Below are 21942 nucleotides of genomic sequence, written 5' to 3'. Positions count from 1 at the left end.
ATATCAGTTTTAAGACAGTGATAGTATGTTTATGATTACTTTTGGGCCCCTAATGAAGAAGTTTGTATCAACGTTTCACTGTACTGAAACCTTGAATACAGTTAATAAAAAATAATCCATCGTCTAACCCCACAAAGGGACATACCAATACGTTACTGTCACAAATGCAAAAACGTTTTACTCACTTTGAAAATTCAATCATCACGGTTTTTTGTTCTTTAATTTATCTCCTACAAGTATAACGTTATAAAAAGTTATGATAATCTTTTGTATAGAGCAATTAATTTTTTTCTCTTTTTTTTGAGCGACGTTAGTTTGCTTGTCACTGAATATTATCAAGGAGGATACACCTCACCGACAGTAAAGTAAGCATAAAATAAACTATTGCATTCGTGGTCCAAATATTATATCAGAAATGTCAAACTATCATGGAATAACAATATATTTTTCAGAAAGCAGCAGAAACCCTGTTTCCTATTGCACTAAGTAGGCCCTACTTGGGCAAAATGAAAATTTCTGACGTTACGTAGTATTAACCATGACGCAAAGCCCCTCGAATTACAGTTTCAATATTTATAAAAACCACCTTACGTCATATGTTATTTACCATGACTGAATCCTTACAAAATTTATCTGAACTCGATATAAAATTAAAATTATATGACCCAGAACATACGTTACCGGAACATAAGTTACTATTTAGGCTCCTTACAGAATGTATAAGCATGGTTAAAATTACATGTAAATGTAGTGTAAAATTGAGACGGATTTTTATTCTATACAATATATATATTTTAAAAAATTAAATACAACTTGGAATTCATTCAATTCAATTTTTTTGAAATTTTTTTCGTGGGAAAATGCACCTCGGTATTGGGTTTGGGTGAGTAGTGAAATTAGTGTGATGTAGATCGCGCGCTACCACAATGAATTACAGTAGGACTGTTTGTGTGTGCGATATTCCTTGTGCTGTAGATAACGGTCATCTTGATTGCGTACGCTGGGTCTTGTTTCGCTTGATTAATTTTGTTTGGTTGTTTGTTTAGGTTTGATATTTTTACGCCACTGCATGTTATGTTATCATCGAAATCAGACATATCGATGAGGGAGGTGATGGGGGAAGGGCAACAAACTGTGTTTTACATTACTGGGGGGGGGGGGGGGGGGTCAATCACAGGAACAAGCAGAATGGAAAACAAAACTCAGTGATCACAGAAAATGAAATCTGCAATGACCATAAATAAATATATCATCCTTAATAGGCAACAACTTAAATTGGATTGATTGACGGAGTCACGGAAAATAAATTGGGACGATTGAGACTCACGCTTCACTTCTAGATTGGCTTAATTACTGTCAGTTGTCATAATATGAATAATGATGAAACCGAACTTTAGCTTTACTGGGCGCATGTTTGATACCTGAACTTAACCTGTAGATAAGTCAGCATTACGTCAGCATTATTTACCACAAAGGGGAAAGCCCTTAAAAAATTCCAGAACTAATTCGGTCGCTTTGAGCATGCGTAGATTCTAAAAATGTTTGTTTCAGAACGTGCTTGCTTTTAATAGGCCTATTGCCGGTTAGGACTACAGTTACGTAGCTTACAAGAGCTGCTGGCAATTGTGTTTTTACCAGTGTGAAGTTTGTGAAGAGGACAGCTCGGGGCAAATAACTCTGTACTGTTTTAGAAAGTGAAACAACATCGAAGAAGCCAACAGTGTCAGCAATTTCAGGTAGGGTCAGAGTAACTGTTCGTACTGTACTTTAATTATACATGCAGTTCATAGACGATTAAGGTATCCGTGGTCGAGCAATTTATTGACGATCGTTCTCATAGACAAAATATGTATGTACGCTGCCCTGAAAGAGGGTCTTACACCGGGTGTTTTTTTTTTCTTTTTTTTTTTTCTTTTCTTATGTGTGGTTCTCCAGATTTTGATTCCAATGTTTAGCATGTATGTACCAAATTTCTAAATGATGGTTTGATATTTCTACAAACTGTACTTCACTACCAATTGCGTTGATTACTTTCGTTTTTTTTTTTTTTTTTTTTTTTTTTTTTTTTTTAACTACTGTACATGTTAGCGCATTTGGTCTGTCTCTGTTAAAATTAATGAATGAATAAATGAGTATGTAACATATTAGATTTAAAAACATGGATGACAGAGCGGGAGGGACACACTGTACAGGTAATCGATGACTGAGTAATTTACAGCCCGATTTTACCACAATATAGGCCTAAACTTTGGTCTACCAAAATACCAAGCCAATTTACTGAGATAGCTTCTGCCTGTTAATTGGCCCAAACTAAAAAAGATGCAAGGAATTTCGAAGAACAATTATATTATCTAGTGCTCAAGAATCATACTGGGTCTTAGGTGTGTGTGTGTGTGTGTATGTGTGTGTGTTTGATATCAGTAGGCCCTATGTGTTGCCCAGCAAATAAAACATGGTCAAACCTTCCCGTGAAATAGCCTACCACGTTATAGGTGTAGGGCCTATTTTTCGCGCATTGGGGTCCTCAATAAGCGTTATAATTTCTCCCTAAGATCGGAAGTCAGAAAAAAGGAAATAAAAACTAATTAGCACATATTATTACTTCAAAATAAAAGAAGCATCTTAAAAATTACTGTCATCCGCAGTTCTATTAATACTTCAAAATAAAAAACGACATCTTAAAAATAACTACCGTCAGCAGTTCTTGGCGGGGAATCCCCCTGTAAAATGGGAACCTGAAACACATCGATTCTCTAAGTGCATTTGATTGCTGGTTTGCTTTACTTTCTAAACCGAGATTAGAAACTGACGAGGCCTAGTTTAGGTCTACAAATCAGTCACTTCACTCCTGTTCAGAAGTTAACACTAAAATACATTCATCTAAATAACAACAGAGAGAAGTTTCTATTATTGAAATGACCGGGGCATGCGCAGTGAGAGCTGTAACTTGACCCTAGGGCACGGTTTAAAATAGTCAGTGGCAAATATTTACTAGTCATGGTTTCGATCGCTGAGTTTCGCTAGTTTACTGATATTTAAGGGACATGCAAACTTTTGCTGCCATTCTATGAAGGGTGACGAAGCAGGTTAGTCAGGTTGAACATGTTTGATTCCTGTGTAGAATGATCTAGAATGTAGGAAATCGTGGTAAAGCTGATTTGTTGATTTGTTGAGCGGCTACTGTTTCTTTTCATTCCTGTTTTAAATCCAAGCGCCATTCCTCTCCGTCGGTTGGTTCTGCATGAAGGCGCGCAGTATCAGTCTATGTCGATCTTAAAAAAACGGTGCCTCTGTGTCACGAGTTCGAATACCGAACATCAGTATCAAAAATATGTTTCTGAATTGAAGTTGATTACTAGTACGAGTTAAGAAAATAGGGGCCCAATGCAGTAATGAGTCTTCAAAGTTCGAGGGTGTTCAAAGCGCATAACTTACTATGTTGACAGGTGTGAATTGAGGTATGTGTTTAGAGGGGAGGGGGGGGGGGGGAGAATGAAGTGTTAGTGTTTAAGTCATATAGGCCCTAGGGACATTGATTTAGATACAGTATTTAGTATTTAGATACATGAGAACTATGTGACTGATGTGAAATCACCGTTTTCACCGAGTTTTCGTTATAAGCTGTCTGGAATATTACAAAAAACCAAAACGTTTGGACATTTGGGTGAAGAAATTGCCTTTGTAGGTTAGGCTGATGGGGGTCTTTGATCACTGCATACTTTAAACCTGTGGACTTAATGAACGACTTATTACATATAACATTATTATTAAGTTCAATGCAGCAATTTGGACTGAAAAGCCGGTCAAGAATGCGGAGTTTATTATAATAACAATAAGTACGAGTAGCCTCGTAAAAAAACTTTTACACAAAGGATGTTTCTGTATGGAAGTCGACCTAATTTATAAATGGCTTGATAGGCCAGCAAAGCATGCCTGCGTAGATATTAGCCAATACGAAACATATTAGGTGTGCTAATGAAACCGAAACCTGGTTAATTTCCCCGCGTACATGGTGAGTTCGTCAGATGTATTTAAAACTAAAATCGTAGATTTAAAACTGATGCAACCACAAAGGCTAGACAGAGCTAGGGGGGTTTTCACATGGGCTAACCCAGTCATCCTATGTTATAGTAGGTCTGTAGCTTTTTGAACGAGGACTCTATTTTTTTTTTACACAGATCCGTAGGAAAAGTCCCCTCTGCGTAAAATTTTATTGAGGTACATTTATTTATAAAAAGAACCCCTCTTTTGAAATTGCTGGCTACGGGCCTGTTACACTATATATGTACTATTATCGGGGATTTTTGCTGCCAATGTTATCAAATGTGAAAGATAAGGCTATTTGCAGTCTGACATCAGAAGAAAAATATTCCGACTCAGTAAATTCCCCGGTCTTATCATAGGACGCATTATACAACTTGAGACTGTGGCAAATCCTTTTCAACTTACAGACCCGAACCAAACTTCACTGGCCCAAGTCCAATAATAAATTGAATTTACTTCAGTTAGTTAACACATTCAGAAAAGACAGGGTTCCTATTACAAATAAAAACAAACACATGGGATTTTTAAAAGTTTATTTAAAAAAAGACTTGAACATTTAGCCTGAATATTTAAAAAGCGAATTGGAGTACATGTTACAGCTGGGAAAAAGCTTTCTATTCATGTGTTCATTTAATTTTAGATCTATTCATTTAATATCTTGCCATCTTTTTGTCCATTTGTTAATAAGGTACCTATTTTTATTCATCTATTAAATTTTTTTTAAAACTAATTGATGACAGTAGAACACTTTCATCATTAATAATAAAAATATTAAAATACTAATGATGATAATGATGATGATGATATTTTATTTATTTTTGTTTTTTCAGTTGAATAATTCAACCTAACCAACCATCAACAAGTAAAAGCAGTAGGACGACAATGTCGGGAGAGGACGTTTTCCCCGAATCACAGTGGAAGGAAAAGGGGAGCACCTGCGCTTCCGACTATGAGGACAAAACGCGAACCAGTTTCGACTCCCTAACGCCTCACGAAACGCGGGCGTCGGAACGTCTACGCCGTTGCCCTTGGGCCAGCTCGAATAAAGGAAAGGCCATAAAGACTTGCGCTATAGTCTTTGGAGTCGTTTCGCTCGTTTTCGTTGGGTTGTTCCTGTACGGTTTCATACTTGTGGGCCCACTGAGGTCACAGGAAGCGAAATTATACAGGGACGTAGCGGAGCTGAAATCTCGACTTTTCAACAGTACTGTGATGTCGGCTATTGAGCAGTACTTCGTGGTCGCCACAAAAGTACGTAGATTATGGCTGAATCTAGAATTTTTGTGTAATAGAATTTAGAATTTTCGTGTAATAGAGACTTAAGTCTTCTGGGTGTAACAAAAAATCTGGATATTTGAGTATTGTTTGTGCATTTGTAGGTTTTATTTAAAAAGGTCCTCTGTAATCTCTGTTTTTATCTGTTTCTAACGTACATGTATAATATACACAAATCATCTGAAACTTATTCATTACCTCATTTTGTTCTGAAAAAATTAAAAAAAAAAAAAAATCCTCAGTTTTACTATTCATGATTTAAATGCTCTAGAAATCTAGGCCTACATAGTCATTCACCGCCGTCGACCTTTTACGTGTTCCGAACGGCTATTTAAGACGGATAACTGTATATGTATTCATATTAATTTTCCAGGATCTGAGCATTGAACAAGAACGCCGCATACTGATGGGTCATTATAATGATTCAATTAAAGTGAGTATCGTTAAGAGTCAAACGTCATTCGGGACTTTTTTAAATATTGATAGAATCAACAATTCCTTCACTCCTCGATTTGAAGTTGAAGCCTGTGTATGATAAAACGTTAATAATTTTACTATGCGGTTTATCGCACATGTGAAAAAGCGTTACACAAAATACAAGATGTGTTTTTCAAAATGTCATGCTGTGGTTTTAAAATGTGCATTCCTTCTATGGTTGTCATAGTGATGTCACAGTAATCTCAGCTGTCGCATGCTTGATTTGATATTTTATAAGTAGAGGTCTGAAAAAAAATTGGCACCCGTTCATGATTATTTCACACAGAATTATGCTTGAAACTGTAAAAGATAATTTAAAAATTGAATTGAGAGAACCTGCAGCACATGATATCCTGTTCTCAATTTAGAATCTGACACAAGCGCACCAGAAAACAAAGGCACAATTGGCAGAACATGTCCAGCAGCTGGAAGATTTTTTTAACCATCTAACAGTAAGAGTAACACATTAACTTTATTTGTTTTGAGTAATAACAAGTAATTACATTTACATGTCATCTTGAATTTAAGTTGTAGCCAGTAGATCATAAAAGATAAGATTTTTTGTGTTGATTGTATTTGTGAAAAGGGCGTAATAGGGCCTACCACAAAATACAAGATGTCTGCCTTTTTTTAATTTACAGCCCTTTGATGATTGTCATTGTGACGTCACAGTGATCTTAGATGTTAAATGGTGTTATATTTGAAGCGTACATGAAAAAATAAAATTGGCATGCTAATTAAATAGTTAAAATTAAGAACGAATTTTATGAAAGATAATTTTTTAATGTGAATTGAAAGAACCCACATTCTGGTCGTATTTTAGAATCTGTCACAATCGCACGGGGCTACAAAGGCGCAATTGGTAGAATACAAGCGACTGCTGAATGACAGTTTTAATGATCTAAAGGCAAGAGAAAAACACATTTTGTAGTTTTGCGTATTAGCAATCTGATTCATTTGCATTGATCGGATCACTGTCATGTGTGAATGGGCAACGGTATTTATGTCATTTTCTGTTTTAAATAAACGCGATTTTTTGTTGAATATTTTCCTGCCTGTGGTATTAAACACCACGTCACCTAATCCTCACGTTTGGCATGTGTAATATCATGGTTTCCGGGAAACGCGTAAGACGGGTACAGAATATATTAAATAAAATGATGTCTCCAAAGGAACTTTTTCTCTAAACTTTAAGTAATATTTGGTAATTGCATAACATAAACTGGTAACAAATTATTTTTTCTTTTCATTTCAGAGTCTAATGCAAGATCACGAGGTGAGTGTTGCAACCTCTCGTGTTCATTGAATCGATGCCATCTTGAATTGTCGCGCTTTGTTTATAATTGCTACAAGCTTAAGAAGTCAGCAGCTGTTTTTTTAAAGATCTCTTTCAATATTTTACGCATTAATACATATCATTTGATAACTGCAAAAAGATATTGCTGATGTTGAATTAATGCAAAAATTCGAATGAGTATTACAGTAATTTTTGTCCCTCATATACATGTATGTTAAAGAAATAATCGTCGTAGCATTTTGCAAGGCTTCAATTTGTAAAAGATGTGACATTTCGTATTCCAGTTACTGGTAGCAGAAGTAGAAAGACTCGGTGGGAAGGTAAATAACAACGACAACCGCACAGCTGAGGCTTTTAGGAAGATGGCTAGGCTGGAGCTGTTAATGCAGCAAGTAAGTTAAGCAAATGAGAATAATAATACTTTTTTTTTTCTAGCCAGAGGCTTTAAAATAAGCAAATGTCAAGTATGTATAGGTACTACTAACAGTGAGAGTGTTTTCAAAGATAAATCAAGAATATAAAAAAAACAATAAACTTATTTGTCCTGTTGTTGGACGTAAGCGACAGTGTACAGAGCATGTTTAATCCTAAGCTCCGGCATTTAATTTTTGTTCTATTTCAACAGAATTTTTCCAGTATCAGACACAGTTTAAATGACGCGATTGAACGCAGTAGGCATCGACTGGATCTTCTTGAAGCAAAGCTGGACCAGAGTAAAACGGTAAACCTTTCTGGAGCACTTATTTATGCAAATATTGTCATTATTAAGCTGTATACATGTACGTTGTCAACCAGTACTTCAGTAGATGACGTCAACGTTTTATCTGCAACAACTGCATCTGATACTCTAATTATTTACAAAGAATATCCAAAAAGGTTATTTCAAAAGGCCCCCTTTAAATTACTTGTATGGCCTTAGCTTCATTCGTTGTAACGTGCAATCTGCATATACAGAAAATCAATTTCCTGACGATTATATTAATACAGCTGCTATATTAATGTCATGTATTAATTGATATTAATACAGAAATCTACCAATTTAATCTATACGGAATGAAATATGATAAAATGATAATATTACAGGACTTGCAGCAGGACATGTCCAGCAAGATAAGTGCTCTGCAGGGAGATTTAAGCCACAGTAAAGCTGATGTTGCGTCCATTAAAAGTGGCATCAGAGTAAGTCACATCTGTTGATTTCTAATCGACAAATTGATTTCATCGTGATTAACGGAAATGAAAATGCGTGGTTAACATTGTTTTTGTATAGATATTTTTGGGGTAATTATGGCAAAAATTAGTGTGTGTGTGTGTGTGTGTGTGAGAGAGAGAGAGAGAGAGAGAGAGAGAGAGAGAGAGAGAGAGATGATAACTTTCACATTAAATTACAAAATACCGACAGTACATTTTGCTTCGCTTTTGAGAGGCACTCATCTAAGTCTTGATCATTTTCCTTTCGTTTTTCCTTACAGGAATTGAGAGGAAAATACGATAGGCTGGCTCTCGCCCTCTCGGGATCAACACTTCTGCAAGCTTCCATGACCACACTGCCCTTACTATTTGTATCAGTATTCGCGCCACTTTTCATGTAGGACACTTGTAAACGGGATTTAGTGTCATAGCCGTCAACAGAAGACCGGTTTCATTGCGAGCCCCCACTGTAAAGTTGACTTAAGTGCATGTTTATTTCTTTTAAAGCTTGATTGTGATAGGATACAAGCCAAAACACTCGTACTTAACCAGCTTCCGAAAACTACTGGTTTTTAGCACTAAGGGACAAGTATAAAAGGACCTCCCACCGATGTTTTATATCATCAGTGGTGATCTGTTTTTGTTAAGTGAACTCAGTATCTACGTATCTAACCTTTTATACAGACTGTGTATAATTATTATGCCTTTTTAGTACTTTTTTATTTTTCTGTTGCCAATGAGTGTGTCATTACATTCAATAGCATTAAACTTGATGCCGAAAGATCGATCATGTTGACTATTGTATTGTATTGTATTGTATTGTATTGTATCGTATTGTATTGTATTGTAGAAAAGTAGCTGTGTTGTACAAAAGAAGATATTTTTAATGCCCTTAAATATGTATTTGTGAACTGCTATGTGCAACTTACATGTGGCCATCTTTGAAGGTCTTGTGAGCGCATAATTTAGTGTCGCTCGTTTTTGGAGCTATTTGTTTTCCATATTCACTTTGCTGAAAATCGCGTTTGGTTTTACATGTATTATTCACATATCAGAGACTTTAAAGGTTTATTTTGAAAAATCAAAGTGTAAAGATGAACATAGAAGTGCAATGCAATTTTGAAAAATCAAAGTGTAAAGATGTACATAGAAGTGCAATGCAATTTTATTTTTATCACGCATTTTTAACATTAAAGCCACAATGTGCTTTGGAAGTATATGTACAATCAGCTTATGAAGCTTTTTTGTATTTTTCTTACTGCATTTATCAATCGTTATTTATTACTTTTATAATGTAGACTAAATGCTCACTTTAAAAGGTGCACATTTATTTTAATGGAAATTTTCACGTTTCCAAACTGAAAGCTAACAAAACGTGTTTCGACTTTCCATGTGGCACAAACGATATGATTTTTTTGTAAAGTTGATATGGCTATGAAAAAAATGATGTAATTTGAGCTGACGCAGAAAATAATGTGTGATTTTTTTTCAGAAAAAGACTTCCACTGATTGAATTAATACTATATCATGTATGAAAAACTGAAGAGTGTTAATTACAATGTTTTCATTATGGTCCCTGACAGCCTGATAACAAAGAAAAAAATATTATTGTAGTGCAAAAACGTTGAAAATTTTTTGACCCAATTCTATAGAGTATATTTACATATCCAAACATTATCCTGCTTATCAGATCATATTTCTATCGTTTGTATGAAATGTTTATATCCTCACCCAGACACCAACAAGTGGTGTTAACGTGATAACAGAACACTGTACCTGTACCTATGTAAACTGCTATAAACATTTTGAATTAAAACATCAATCAAATATTAAATATTTCTTCTTGGAGTAGCTAATCTAAAAATTGTAGCCTACAAGCAAAAAAATCTTACTATTTTTTTGGGCGGGGGTGGGTGGGATATGCTTTTTGCAGGAATATTTGCCATGGGAAAAGGGGCCACCTACCGTCCCTACCTGCTAGTTTAACAATAAATGCAAGCAATCTTAACAGGTTTAATGTTTCTGTTGCCAAAATAGATAAGCTACCGGCAAACCGAGGAATTGTAGCAGGGAATTCCTTGGCTAAACGAACAATTCATGTTGTGAAGTTAGATGAAGTAGGATGCAACCTTAAACCTTTGTTGAAGCGTAAATTTTTCTCCAAGTGTGCACTCAGCATCAGTAATAGCTCTACGGAGGCCAAATGTAAGTGAATAAGAAGATTCGCTTGACATTAGCTCTTCCCTTAAATTCAGTCCGCTGTGAATCATCGAAACTGCCAACAAGGAGTTCGGGGCACAGTCAGACTTCATAACGACAACGCTACCACTGTCACCTTCCCGAGAGAAAGGCTTGTCTCCCACCGATTTCACCAACAGAAGATTAGAATAGCCTTTAAGTAAATCGTTAATGTCAAGGTTGCCAACAACAATCCCCTCAGTATATCCAGTAGCGGCGCCATCTTTTTGGACTCTTTCACCTTCTAGATCCCCCAAATCACCCATAAACAAGCTACAATCATATGGTTCACCATGTGTCATGAAATCCCCTACATACTTTTCCTTCGCCGCAGCACTTATTTCTATAAAGGCGATGTGGACAAAGTCTTGCATTGGTTTCCATGTGGCTGGTTTCGAATATTTGATTGTTCCCACTGGAAGAAAACCAGTTGTTTAGGTTTGAAATTTTGACAATACTACATCAAATGTTATCATCTGAATTAGACCCATGGATGAAGTGTCTCAACACTGGGGGGGGGGGGGGGGGGGAGAGAGAGAGAAAGAGAGAGAGAGATTGGGAGATGTCAATCAGGGGAAAAAATAATGAAAAACAAAAGCTTGCAGAACACAGGAAATTGAATGATCTGGAATGACCATAAATGAATATCACCCATCAGGGCCACAACTTTAGTTGGATTGATTCATGGAGTCACGGTAAAACAAAATTACAACATTTAGCATAAAACGGGGTTTAAAGACTCACGTAGGCCTATGTATTAGAGACGCTCACGCTTCATTTCAGGGTTGGTTTAATTATTATCAGTGATTTGAATATGGATATTGATGCTACCAGTGTACGTTTTGTTATTTCTTATCTCCCTTTCGCTTTGCTCGGCACATATGTTTGACTTGAACTTTGGGTGTAGATATTAATAAATGTTCAATAAGTTGAAATAACTTTAAATACACAGTGACACGTCAGCATTACTTAATGTACTTATATTTACTGCAAAGGGGAATACCCTTTAAAAATTCCAGAACTTTGAGCATGCGTAGATTCTACAAATGTTGGTTTCGGAACGTGCTTGCATTTAATTGGTCTATTGCCTGTTAGGTCACAGTTACGTAGCTTACAAGAGCTGCTGGCAGTTGTGTATTTACCAGGGTGAAGTTAGTGAAGAGGAAAGCTCAGAGCAAATAACTCTGTACCGTTTTAGAAAGCGAAACAACATCGAAGAAGCCAACAGTAGGCCTATCAGCAATTTAAGGTAGATTCAGTGTAACTGTTTGTGGTGCACTTTGTTTGTACAGTTCATAGACGATTAAGGTAATCGTGGTCGAGCGTTCTCATAGCCAAAAAAAAAAAAAAAAAAAAAAAAAAAATGGTGTGCTGATTGTGTTGTTTACAACAGCAGTGGGAAGCCACTGCGTTAGGTATGCTGATTGTGTTGTTTATGACAGCAGTGCCTCATATGTATATCTATTCAATGAATTCATTAAAAAGTATAAACCTACATTGAATAGATAATAGCATTGGTAAAAGCAACAATTAAACACCCATTGTTACAGACGTCACATTTTAGCCTTTATGACATCACCTAGTAACAAATAAACAAAACACCCTGAAGAAAGAATGAAACCGGTTGGGGCAAAATAGCTGCTGTTCTTTTTTTTCTTTTTATTATATATATATATATGCCTACGCTGCCCTGATGTTTAGCATGCATGTATCATAATTTCTAAATGATTTGGTATCTCTGCAAATTGTAGGCTACTTCACTACCAATTGCGTTGATTACTTATGTTTATTTGGAAAACTACTACTGTAGGCCTACACGTTACCGCGTTTTTTATTTTTACATTTATTTATTTATTTATTTATTTATTTTTTCATGTGTGTGTGTGTGTGTGTGTGTGTGTGTGTGTGTGTGTTTGATATCTGTTCGTTAATTCAGGGGCGGATCCAGAGATATTTTCTGACAGTCTTCCAAATTATCTTTGTTGATCCATCCTCTATTTTTGACCGTCTTCTGGCAGAAAAAAAATGGATACCCATCAATGTAAGCTTGAAAATCTGACCGTCTTCCAGAAGGCCCAGAAGACAGCCTCAATCCGCCCCTGAGTTATTCAGTTTGCGTTGCCCAGCAAATAAAACATGGTCAAACCTTCCCGTGCAATACCCCATTATAGGCCTAGGTATAGGGCCTATTTTGCGCGCATTGTGGTCCTCAATAAACGTTATAATTTCTCCCTAAGATAAAAGATTAGAAACAAAGGAAAAAAAACTAATTAGCACATATGATTACTTCAAAATAAAAGAAGCATCTTAAAAATGATTACTAGTACCATCTTTTAATGGGGGGGGGGGGGGGGGGGGGAGATGGCGGGGGATTCCCCTGTAAAATGGGAACCTGAACCACATCGATTCTCTTAGTGTATTTGATTGCTGTTTTGCTTTACTTTCTTAACCAAGATTAGAAATAGACGGCGTCAACTAGATCAGCTCTAGGTCTACAAATCAGTCACTTCACTCCTATTCAGAAATTAACACTAAAAACGTTCATCTAAATAACAACAGAGAGAAGTTTCTATTATTGAAATGACCGGGGCATGCGCAGTGATCGCTGTAACTTGACCCTGGGGCACGGTTTAAAATAGACAGTGGCAAATATTTACTAGTCATGGTTTCGATCGCGGAGTTTCGCTAGATTACTGATATTTAAGGGACATGCAGACTTTTGCTGCTATTCTATGAGGGGAGACGAAGAAGGTTAGTCAGGTTGAACATGTTTGATTCCTGTGTAGAATGATCTAGAATGTAGGAAATCGTTGTAAAGCTGGTTTGTTTATTTGTTGAGCGGCTACTGTTTCTTTTCATTCCTGTTTTAAATCCAAGCGCCATTCCTCTCCGTCGGTTGGTTCTGCATGAAGGCGCGCAGTATCAGTCTATGTCGATCTTAAAAAAACGGTGCCTCTGTGTCACGAGTTCGAATACTGAACATCAGTATCAAAAATATGTTTCTGAATTGAAGTTGATTACTAGTACGAGTTAAGAATTAAAATAGGGGTCCAGTGCAGTAATGAGTCTTCGAGGGTGAAGCGTAACTTACTATGTTGGCAGATGCGAGTTAAGGTATGTTTAGAGGGAGGGGGGAGGGGGGGGGGAGAGTGAAGCGTTAGTTTTTAACTCGTCTAGGCCCTAGATACATTGATTTAGATACAGTATCTTTGCTGTGGTTAGACATGAGAACTATGTGACTGATGTGAAGCCACCGTTTTTCACCGAGTTTTCGTTTTAAACTGACAGAAATATTAGGCCTACAAAACGTTCAGACATTTTGGATGAAGAGTTTGTCTTTGTAGGTTAGGCTGATAAGGGTCTATTAACACTGCATGCTCTAAACCTGTGGACTAAACGAACGACTTATTACATATAACACTATTATTAATTTCAATGCAGCAATTTGGACTGAAAAGCCGGTCAAGAATGCTGAGTTTATTATAATAACAATAAATACAAGCCGCCTCGTAATATGATTTTACACAAAGGATGTTTCTGTATTGAAGTCGACCTAATTTATAAATGGCTTGGTAGGCCAGCAAAGCATGCCTGCGTAGATATTAGCCAATACGAAACATATCAGGTGTGCTAAGGAAACCGAAACCTGGTTAATTTCCCCACGTAGGCCTACATGGTGAGTTCGTCAGATGTATTTAAAACTAAAATTGTTGATTTAAAACTGAAGCAACTACAAAGGCTAGGCAGAGCTGGGGGGGGGGGGGGGGGGGGGGTCACACGGGCAAACCCAGGCATCCTATGTAATATGTAATCGTAGGTCTGGAGCTTTTTGAACGAACGGGGATTCTAATTTTTTTCTTTTTTTTTTTTTTACACAGGCCCGTAGAAAAAGTCCCCCTAGGGTAAAATTTTATTCAGGTACAGTTATTCATAAAAAGAAACCCTCTTTTGAAATTGCTGACTACAGGCCTGTTACACTGTATATGTACTAGTATCGGGTATTTTTGCTGCAAATGTTATCAAATGTAAAAGATAAGGCTATCTGCAGTCAGACTTCTGAAGAAAAATATTCCGACTCAGAATATTCCCCAGCCTTATCATTGGGGGCGATATACAACTTGAGTCTGTGGCAAATCCTTTTCAACTTACAGACACGAACCAAACTTCACTGGCCCAAGTCCAATTATGAAAAATAGTTAAGACATTCAGAAAAGACAGGGTTCCTATTACAAATAAAAACAAACATATGGAATTTTTAAAAAGTTTATTTTAAAAAGACTTCAACATTTAGCCTGAACATTAAAAAAGCGAATTGGAGTACATGTTACAGCTGGGAATAAAAGCTGTCTATTCATGTGTCCATTTAATTTTATATCTATTCATTTAATATCTTGCCATCTGCCTGTCCATTTGTTAATAATATACCTATTTTTATTCATCTATTAAACATTTTATTTTTAAACTGGTTGATGACAGTAGAACAGTGTAATCATTAATAATAAAAGATATTAAAATAATATTGATAAAAATGATAATGATGATAGTTTATTTTTGTTTTTCAGTTGAATAATTCAAGCTAACCAACCATCAAAAAGTAAAAGCAATCGGACGACAATGTCGGGAGAGGACGTTTTCCCCGATTCACCTGTGTGGGAGGAAAACGGGAGCACCTGCGCTTCCGACTATGAGGACAAATCGCGAACCAGTTTCGACTCCCTAACGCCTCACGAAACCCGCGCTTCCAAACGTCTACGTCGTCGCCCTTGGGCCAGCTCGAAGAAAGGAAAGGCCATAAAGACTTGCGCTAAAGTGTTCGGAGTGGTTTTGCTCGTTTTCGCGGGGTTGTACCTCTACGATTTCATCTCTGTGTGTCCACTGAGGTCACAGGAAGCGAAATTATACAAGGAAGTAGCGGAGCTGAAATCTCGACTTTTCAACAGTACTGTGACGTCGGCTATTCAGAAGTACGCTGTGGTCGGCACAAAAGTACGTAGATTATGGTTGGATTTAGAATTTTTGTGTAATAGAATTTAGAATTTTTTGTAATAGAATTTAGAATTTTTGTGTAATAGAGATTAAAGTCTTCTGAATTTAACTAAAAATATGGATATTTGAGTATTATTTGCGCATTTGTATAGGTTTTATTTAAAAAGGTCCTCTGTAATCTCTGTTTTTATCTGCTTCTAACGTTCATGTATAAGATACACAAAGAAAACTTATTCAATAATCCAAATTTTATTCTGAATAAAAAAAAAAAAAAATTCCTTCTGTTTTACTATTCATATGATTTAACTGCTGTGCATTGTCATTGCCAAAGTCGACCTATTACGTGTCGGTAGATGTGAGTTATAGAAACGGCTGACGTGTCCTGAACGGTTACTTAAGACGGATAACTCTCTTATATAGACTCTATATATTCATATTAATTTTCCAGGATCTGAGCATTGCACAAGAACGCCGCATACTGATGGGTCATTATAATGCTTCTATTAAAGTGAGTATTGTTACGAGCCAAACGTCTTTCGGACTTTTTTTTAAATGTTGATAGAATCAACAATTCCTTCACTCCTCGATTTGAAGTTGAAGCCTGTGTATGATACCCTAGGTTCTAGATTTCGGTATTGCCAGCTCGATCTTGATTTCATATGTAACCCATATCAGCAATACCACTGTGAAGCTATCGCGTGAAAACGTTTCAATAGTTAACAATCTAGCTTCACAGTGGTTCTGGCACTCAGGGTAGTGTATGATAAAACGTTAATAATCTTATTATGCGGTTGATCGCACATGTGAAAAAGCGTTACACAAAATACAAGATGTGTTTTTTCAAAATGTCATGCTGTGGTTTTAAAATGTGCATTCCTTCTATGGTTGTCAAAGTGATGTCACAGTAATCTCAGCTGTCGCATGCTTGGTGTGATATTTTAGCAGTACAGGTTTGAAAAACAAATTGGCACCCGTTAATGATTACTTCACACAGAAATATGCTCGAAACTGTAAAAGATAATTTAGAAATTGAATTGAGAGAACCTGCAGCACATAATGATATTCTGTTCTCAATTTAGGATCTGACACAAGCGCACCAGAAAACAAAGGCACAGTTGGTAGAACATGCCCGGCAGATGGAAGATTTTTTAAACCATCTAACAGTAAGAGAAACACATTAATTTAATTGTTCTGAGCATTAACAAGCTGCTACATTTACATTTCATCCTGAATTTAAGTTGGAGCCTGTATATCATAAAAAGTAAATATTTTTCTTGTTGATTGTATTTGTGAAAAGAGCGTAATACCACAAAATACAAGATGTCTGGTTTCGTTTTGAAATAAACAAGCCTTCGATGATTGACATTGTGACGTCACAGTAATCTCAGATGTTACACTGTGTAAAATTTGAGGCGCGCATGGAAAAGTAAAATTGGCATGCTCATTAAATACTAAAAATTAAGAATAAATTTTATGTGAGATATTATTAAATTTGAATTGAAAGAACCCACAATCTGTTCGTATTTTAGGATCTGTCACAATCGCACGGGTTTACAAAGGCGCAATTGGAGGAATACAAGCGACTGCTGAATGACAGTTTTAATGATCTAAAGGCAAGAGAAAATCACATTTTGTAGTTTTGCATATTAGCAATCTGATACATTTGAATAGTCAGTTTTTTTTTCTTTGACGTCATATATGGCTATGGTTGATCAGATCTCTGTCATGTGTAAACGGGCAACGGTATTTATGTCATAGTTTGTTTTAAATAAAAGCGACTTTTGTTGAATATTTTCCTTCCAGTGGTATTAAACACCACATCACGTCATCCAAACGTTTGGCATGTATAATATCATGATTTCCGGGCAATGCGTTAGATGAGTACAGAATATACATGTATTAAATCAAATGATGTCTCCAAAAGATTTTTTTATTAAACTTTAAGTAATATTTGGAAATTGCATTAAATAAATTGATAACAAATTATTTTTCTTTTCATTTCAGAGTCTAATGCAAGATCACGAGGTGAGTGTTGCAACTTCTCATGTTCATTGAATCGACGCCATCTTGAATGGTCGCGCCTTGTTTATAATTGCTACAAGAAGTCAGCAGCTGTTTTTTTTTTTTTTTAATCTCTTTCAATATTTTACGCATTGATACATAGTATTTGATAACTGCAAGAAAAGGTTGTTGAATTGATGCAAAAATGCAGATCAGCATTGCAATAATTTTTGTCCCTCATATACATGTACATGTATGTTAAAGAAATAATCGTCATAACATTTTGCACAGCTTCAATTTATAAAAGATATATGTAATTACGTATTCCAGTTACTGGTAGCAGAAGTGGGAAGATTGGGTGGGAAGGCAAATAACAACGATAACAGCACAGCCGAGGCTTTTAGGAAGATGGACAGGCTGGAGCTGTTAATGCAGCAAGTAAGTTAAGCAAATGAGAATAATAATACTTTTTTTTTTTTTTCTAGGCGCAGGCTTTAAAATAAACAAATGTTATGTTTGTAAAAGTAAAGGGGCTACTAACAGTGAGAGTGTTTTCAAAGATAAGTAAAAATGTAACTATAAAAATAATAAACTTATTTGTCCTGTTGTTGGACTTGAGCGACAGTGTTCAGAGCATGTTTAATCCTAAGCTTCGGCATTTAATTATTTTTCTATTTTAACAGAATTTTTCCAGTATCAGACACAGTTTAAATGACGCGAGTGGACGCAGTAGGGATCGACTGGATCTTCTTGAAGCAAAGCTGAACCAGAGTAAAAAGGTAAACCTTTATGGGGCACTTGAGTTTACAAATATTGTAATTATATTACGCTGTACACGTTGACAGCCTGTATGTCAATCGACTTTTGTGACGTCAACGTTTTATGTGTAGCAACTGCATTTGAAACTCTCATTTTTTACAAAAAAATATCCAAAAAGGTTATTTCAAAAGGCCCCCTTTAAATAACTTTTATGGCTTAGCTTCATTCGTTGTGAATATACAGAAAATCAATCAATTAGTAATACGATTGCTACTGTATATAAATATCGTATATTAATTGATATTAATACCGAGGTTTGCCAATTTAATCTATACAAAATGAAATATGATAAAATGATAATATTACAGGACTTGCAGCAGGACATGTCCAGCAAGATAAGTGCTCTGCGGGGAGATTTAAGCCAAAGTGGAGCTGATGTTGCGTCCATTAGGAGTGACATCAGAGTAGGTCACATTTTGATTTCTAATCGACAAATTGATATCATCACGATTCACGGAAATAGGAATGCGTGGTTAACATTGTTTTTGTATATATATTTTTGGGGTAGTTATGGTAAATGTTAGTCAGTGTGTGTGTGTGTGTGTGTGTGTGTGTGTGAGAGAGAGAGAGAGAGAGAGATGATAACTTTCACACTAAAGTACAAAATACAAACAGTACATTTTACTTCGCTTTCGAGAGGCACTCATCTAAGTCTTGAATGATCATTTTCCTTTTCGTTTCATTTACAGGAATTGAGAGGAAAATACGATAGGTTGGACCGGAGTAAAACGGTAAACCTTTCTGGGGCACTTGAGTTTACAAATATTGTAATTATATTACGCTGTACACGTTGACAGCCTGTATTTCAATCGACTATTGTGACGTCAACGTTTTATGTGGAACAACTGCATTTGATACTCCCATTTTTTTCAAAAAATATCCCAAAAGGTTATTTCAAAAGGCCCCCCTTTAAATAACTTTTATGGCTTAGCTTCATTCGTTGTACATAACGTGAATATACAGAAAATCAATCAAATATTAATACGATTGCTATATAAATATCGTATATTAATTGATATTAATACCGAGGTTTGCCAAATTAAGCTATACCAAATGAAATATGATAAAATGATAATATTTCAGGACTTGCAGCAGGACATGTCCAGCAAGATAAGTGCTCTGCGGGGAGATTTAAGTCGAAGTGGAGCTGATGTTGCGTCCATTAGGAGTGACATCAGAGTAGGTCACATTTTGATTTCTAATCGACAAATTGATAACATCATAATTAAAAATGGAAATGCGTGGTTAACATTGTTTTTGTATATATATTTTTGGGGTAGTTATGGTAAATGTTAGTCGGTGTGTGTGTGTGTGTGTGTGTGTGAGAGAGAGAGAGAGAGAGAGAGAGAGATGATAACTTTCACATTAAAGTACAAAATACAAACAGTACATTTTACTTCGTTTTCGAGAGGCACTCTTCTAAGTCTTGATCATTTTCCTTTCGTTTCTCCTTACAGGAATTGAGTGGAAAATACGATAGGCTGGACCGGAGTAAAACGGTAAACCTTTCTTGGGCACTTGAGTTTACAAATATAGTCGTTATTACGCTGGACACGTTGACAGCAGGCTCCTGTATTTCAATCGACTATTGTGACGTCAATGTTTTATGTGTAACAACTGCATTTGATACTCTCATTTTTTTACAAAAATATCCAAAAAGGTTATTTCAAAAGCCCCCCCCCTTTAAATAACTTTTATGGCTTAGCTTCATTCGTTGTACATAACGTGAATATACAGAAAATCAATTTCCTGACGTTTATATTAATACAATTGCTTTATTAATATCGTAATTGATATTATTTATTGATATTTATACAGAGGTCTGCCAATTTAATCTATACAAAATAAAATATGATAAAATGATAATATTACAGGACTTGCGACAGGAAATGTACAGAAAGATAAGTGCTCTGCGGGGAGATTTAAGCCAAAGTAAAGCTGATGTTGCGTCCCTTAAGAGTGGCATCAGAGTAAGTCACATCTGTTGATTTTTAATCGACAAATTGATATTATCATGATTTACGGAAATGGAAATGCGTGGTTAACATTGTATTTGTATAGATATTTTTGGGGTAGTTATGGTAAATGTTACTCAGTGTGTGTGTGCGTGTGTGTGTGTGGGAGAGAGAGAGAGAGAGAGAAATGATAACTTTCACATTAAGTACAAAATACAAACAGTACATTTTACTTCGCTTGCGAGAGGCACTCATCTTAGTCTTGATCATTTTCCTTTCGTTTCTCCTTACAGGAATTGAGAGGGAAATACGATAGGCTGGCTCGCGCCTCCTCGGGATCAACACTTCTGCAAGCTTCCATGACCACACTGTCCTTGGTATTTGTAGCAGTAATCGCGCCACTTTTTATGTAGGACACCTGAAATAGATTCATAGCCGTCCTCAACAGACGACCGGTTTCATTGCGACCCCCACTGTAAAGTTGACTTAAGTACATGTTTATTTCTTTTAAAGTTTTATTGTCAGTGGCGGATCCAGAGATATTTTCTGACGGTCTTCCAAATTACCTGTTTTGATCAGTCGTCCATTTATGACCGTCTTCAGTCAGAAAAATTAGATATCTGTCAATATAGACTTGAAAATCTGGCCGTCTTCAAGAAGACGGACTCAATCCGCCCCTGATTGTGATAGGATACAAGCCAAAACACTCGTACTTAACCAGCTTCAGAAAACTACTGGTTTTTAGCACTAAGGGACAAGTATAAAAGGACCTCCCACCGATGTTTTATATCATCAAGACAGTGGTGATCTGTTTTTGTTAAGTGAACTCAGTATCTACGTATCTAACCTTTTATACAGACTGTGTATAATTATTATGCCTTTTTAGTACTTTTTTATTTTTCTGTTGCCAATGAGTGTGTCGTTACATTCAATAGCATTAAACTTGATGCCGAAAGATTGATCATGTTGACTATTGTATTGTATTGTAGAAAAGTAGCTGTGTTGTACAAAAGATATTTTTAATGCCATGAAATATGTATTTGTGAACTGCTATGTGCAACTTACATAGGCTATTTGCATGTCTATAGGCCTACTTTGCATGTTTTTTTGAGTGCATAATTCAGTGTCGCTCGTTTTTGGAGTTGTTTGTTTTCCATATTCACTTTGCTGAAAATCGCGTTTGGTTTTATTTTCCACATATCAGAGACTTTTAAAGCATATTTTGAAAAATCAAAGTGTAAAGATGTACATAGAAGTGCAATGCAATTTTATTTTTATTACGCATTTTTAACATTAAGGCCACAGTGTGCTTTGAAAGTATATGTACAATCAGCTTATGAAGCTTTTTTTTTGTCTTTTTCTTACTTTATTTATTAATCAGTATGTATTACTTTTATAATGTTGGCTAAACGCTTACTTTAAAAGGTGCACATTTATATTAATGGAAATTTTCACGTGTCCAAACTGAAAGATAGCGAAACGTGTTTCAATTTTCCATGTGGCACAAACGTTAATTTTTCACTAAGTTGATATGACTATGATAAAAATGCTGTAATTTGAGCTGACGTAGAAAATAAAAGAAACTGTGACAAAACGTTTTTTTTTTTCTGATCAGTTCATAAATAAACAATCAGGTATTCATAGTTATTGTAAAGTATA

General features: G+C 35.9%; 1 protein-coding gene across 14 annotated transcripts; it reads left to right on the top strand.

Annotated features, from left to right (window-relative positions):
• Positions 1 to 1559: 1559 nt before the first annotated feature.
• Positions 1560 to 21877, top strand: LOC106157207 (uncharacterized). Of its 14 annotated transcripts, none has more exons than XM_086996751.1 (17): positions 1560 to 1736; positions 4875 to 5295; positions 5693 to 5752; positions 6165 to 6248; positions 6620 to 6703; positions 7052 to 7072; positions 7378 to 7485; positions 7719 to 7814; positions 8177 to 8272; positions 8566 to 8593; positions 18275 to 18288; positions 18637 to 18732; positions 19018 to 19059; positions 19412 to 19507; positions 19786 to 19827; positions 20203 to 20298; positions 20577 to 21877. In XM_086996751.1, exons 2-17 carry the CDS (start codon positions 4927 to 4929, stop codon positions 20694 to 20696), a joined length of 1452 nt encoding a protein of 483 aa, XP_086852877.1. In that variant the 5' UTR covers positions 1560 to 1736; positions 4875 to 4926; the 3' UTR covers positions 20697 to 21877. The 14 variants fall into 14 exon arrangements, with proteins under 14 accessions (XP_086852877.1, XP_086852880.1, XP_086852881.1 ...); XM_086996752.1 differs by lacking the exon at positions 1560 to 1736 and adding an exon at positions 2927 to 3086; XM_086996754.1 differs by lacking the exon at positions 6165 to 6248.
• Positions 21878 to 21942: the final 65 nt, after the last annotated feature.

Source organism: Lingula anatina, chromosome 10, assembly GCF_051362555.1.
Source record: "Lingula anatina isolate TDL-2025a chromosome 10, LinAna3.0, whole genome shotgun sequence".
NCBI lineage: Eukaryota > Metazoa > Brachiopoda > Lingulata > Lingulida > Lingulidae > Lingula > Lingula anatina.
The sequence above is the reverse complement of the archived record's forward strand: the minus strand, read 5'-3'. Positions and strand labels throughout refer to the sequence as shown.

Bases quoted from the DNA above. Each gene is read 5' to 3' on its own strand.
- LOC106157207 (XM_086996751.1), top strand. From the start codon at position 4,927: ATGTCGGGAGAGGACGTTTTCCCCGAATCACAGTGGAAGGAAAAGGGG. The intron at 6,704-7,051 runs GCAAGAGAAAAA...TTTTCATTTCAG, and splicing joins ACAGTTTTAATGATCTAAAG to AGTCTAATGCAAGATCACGA. The intron at 7,486-7,718 runs GTAAGTTAAGCA...CTATTTCAACAG, and splicing joins TGGAGCTGTTAATGCAGCAA to AATTTTTCCAGTATCAGACA.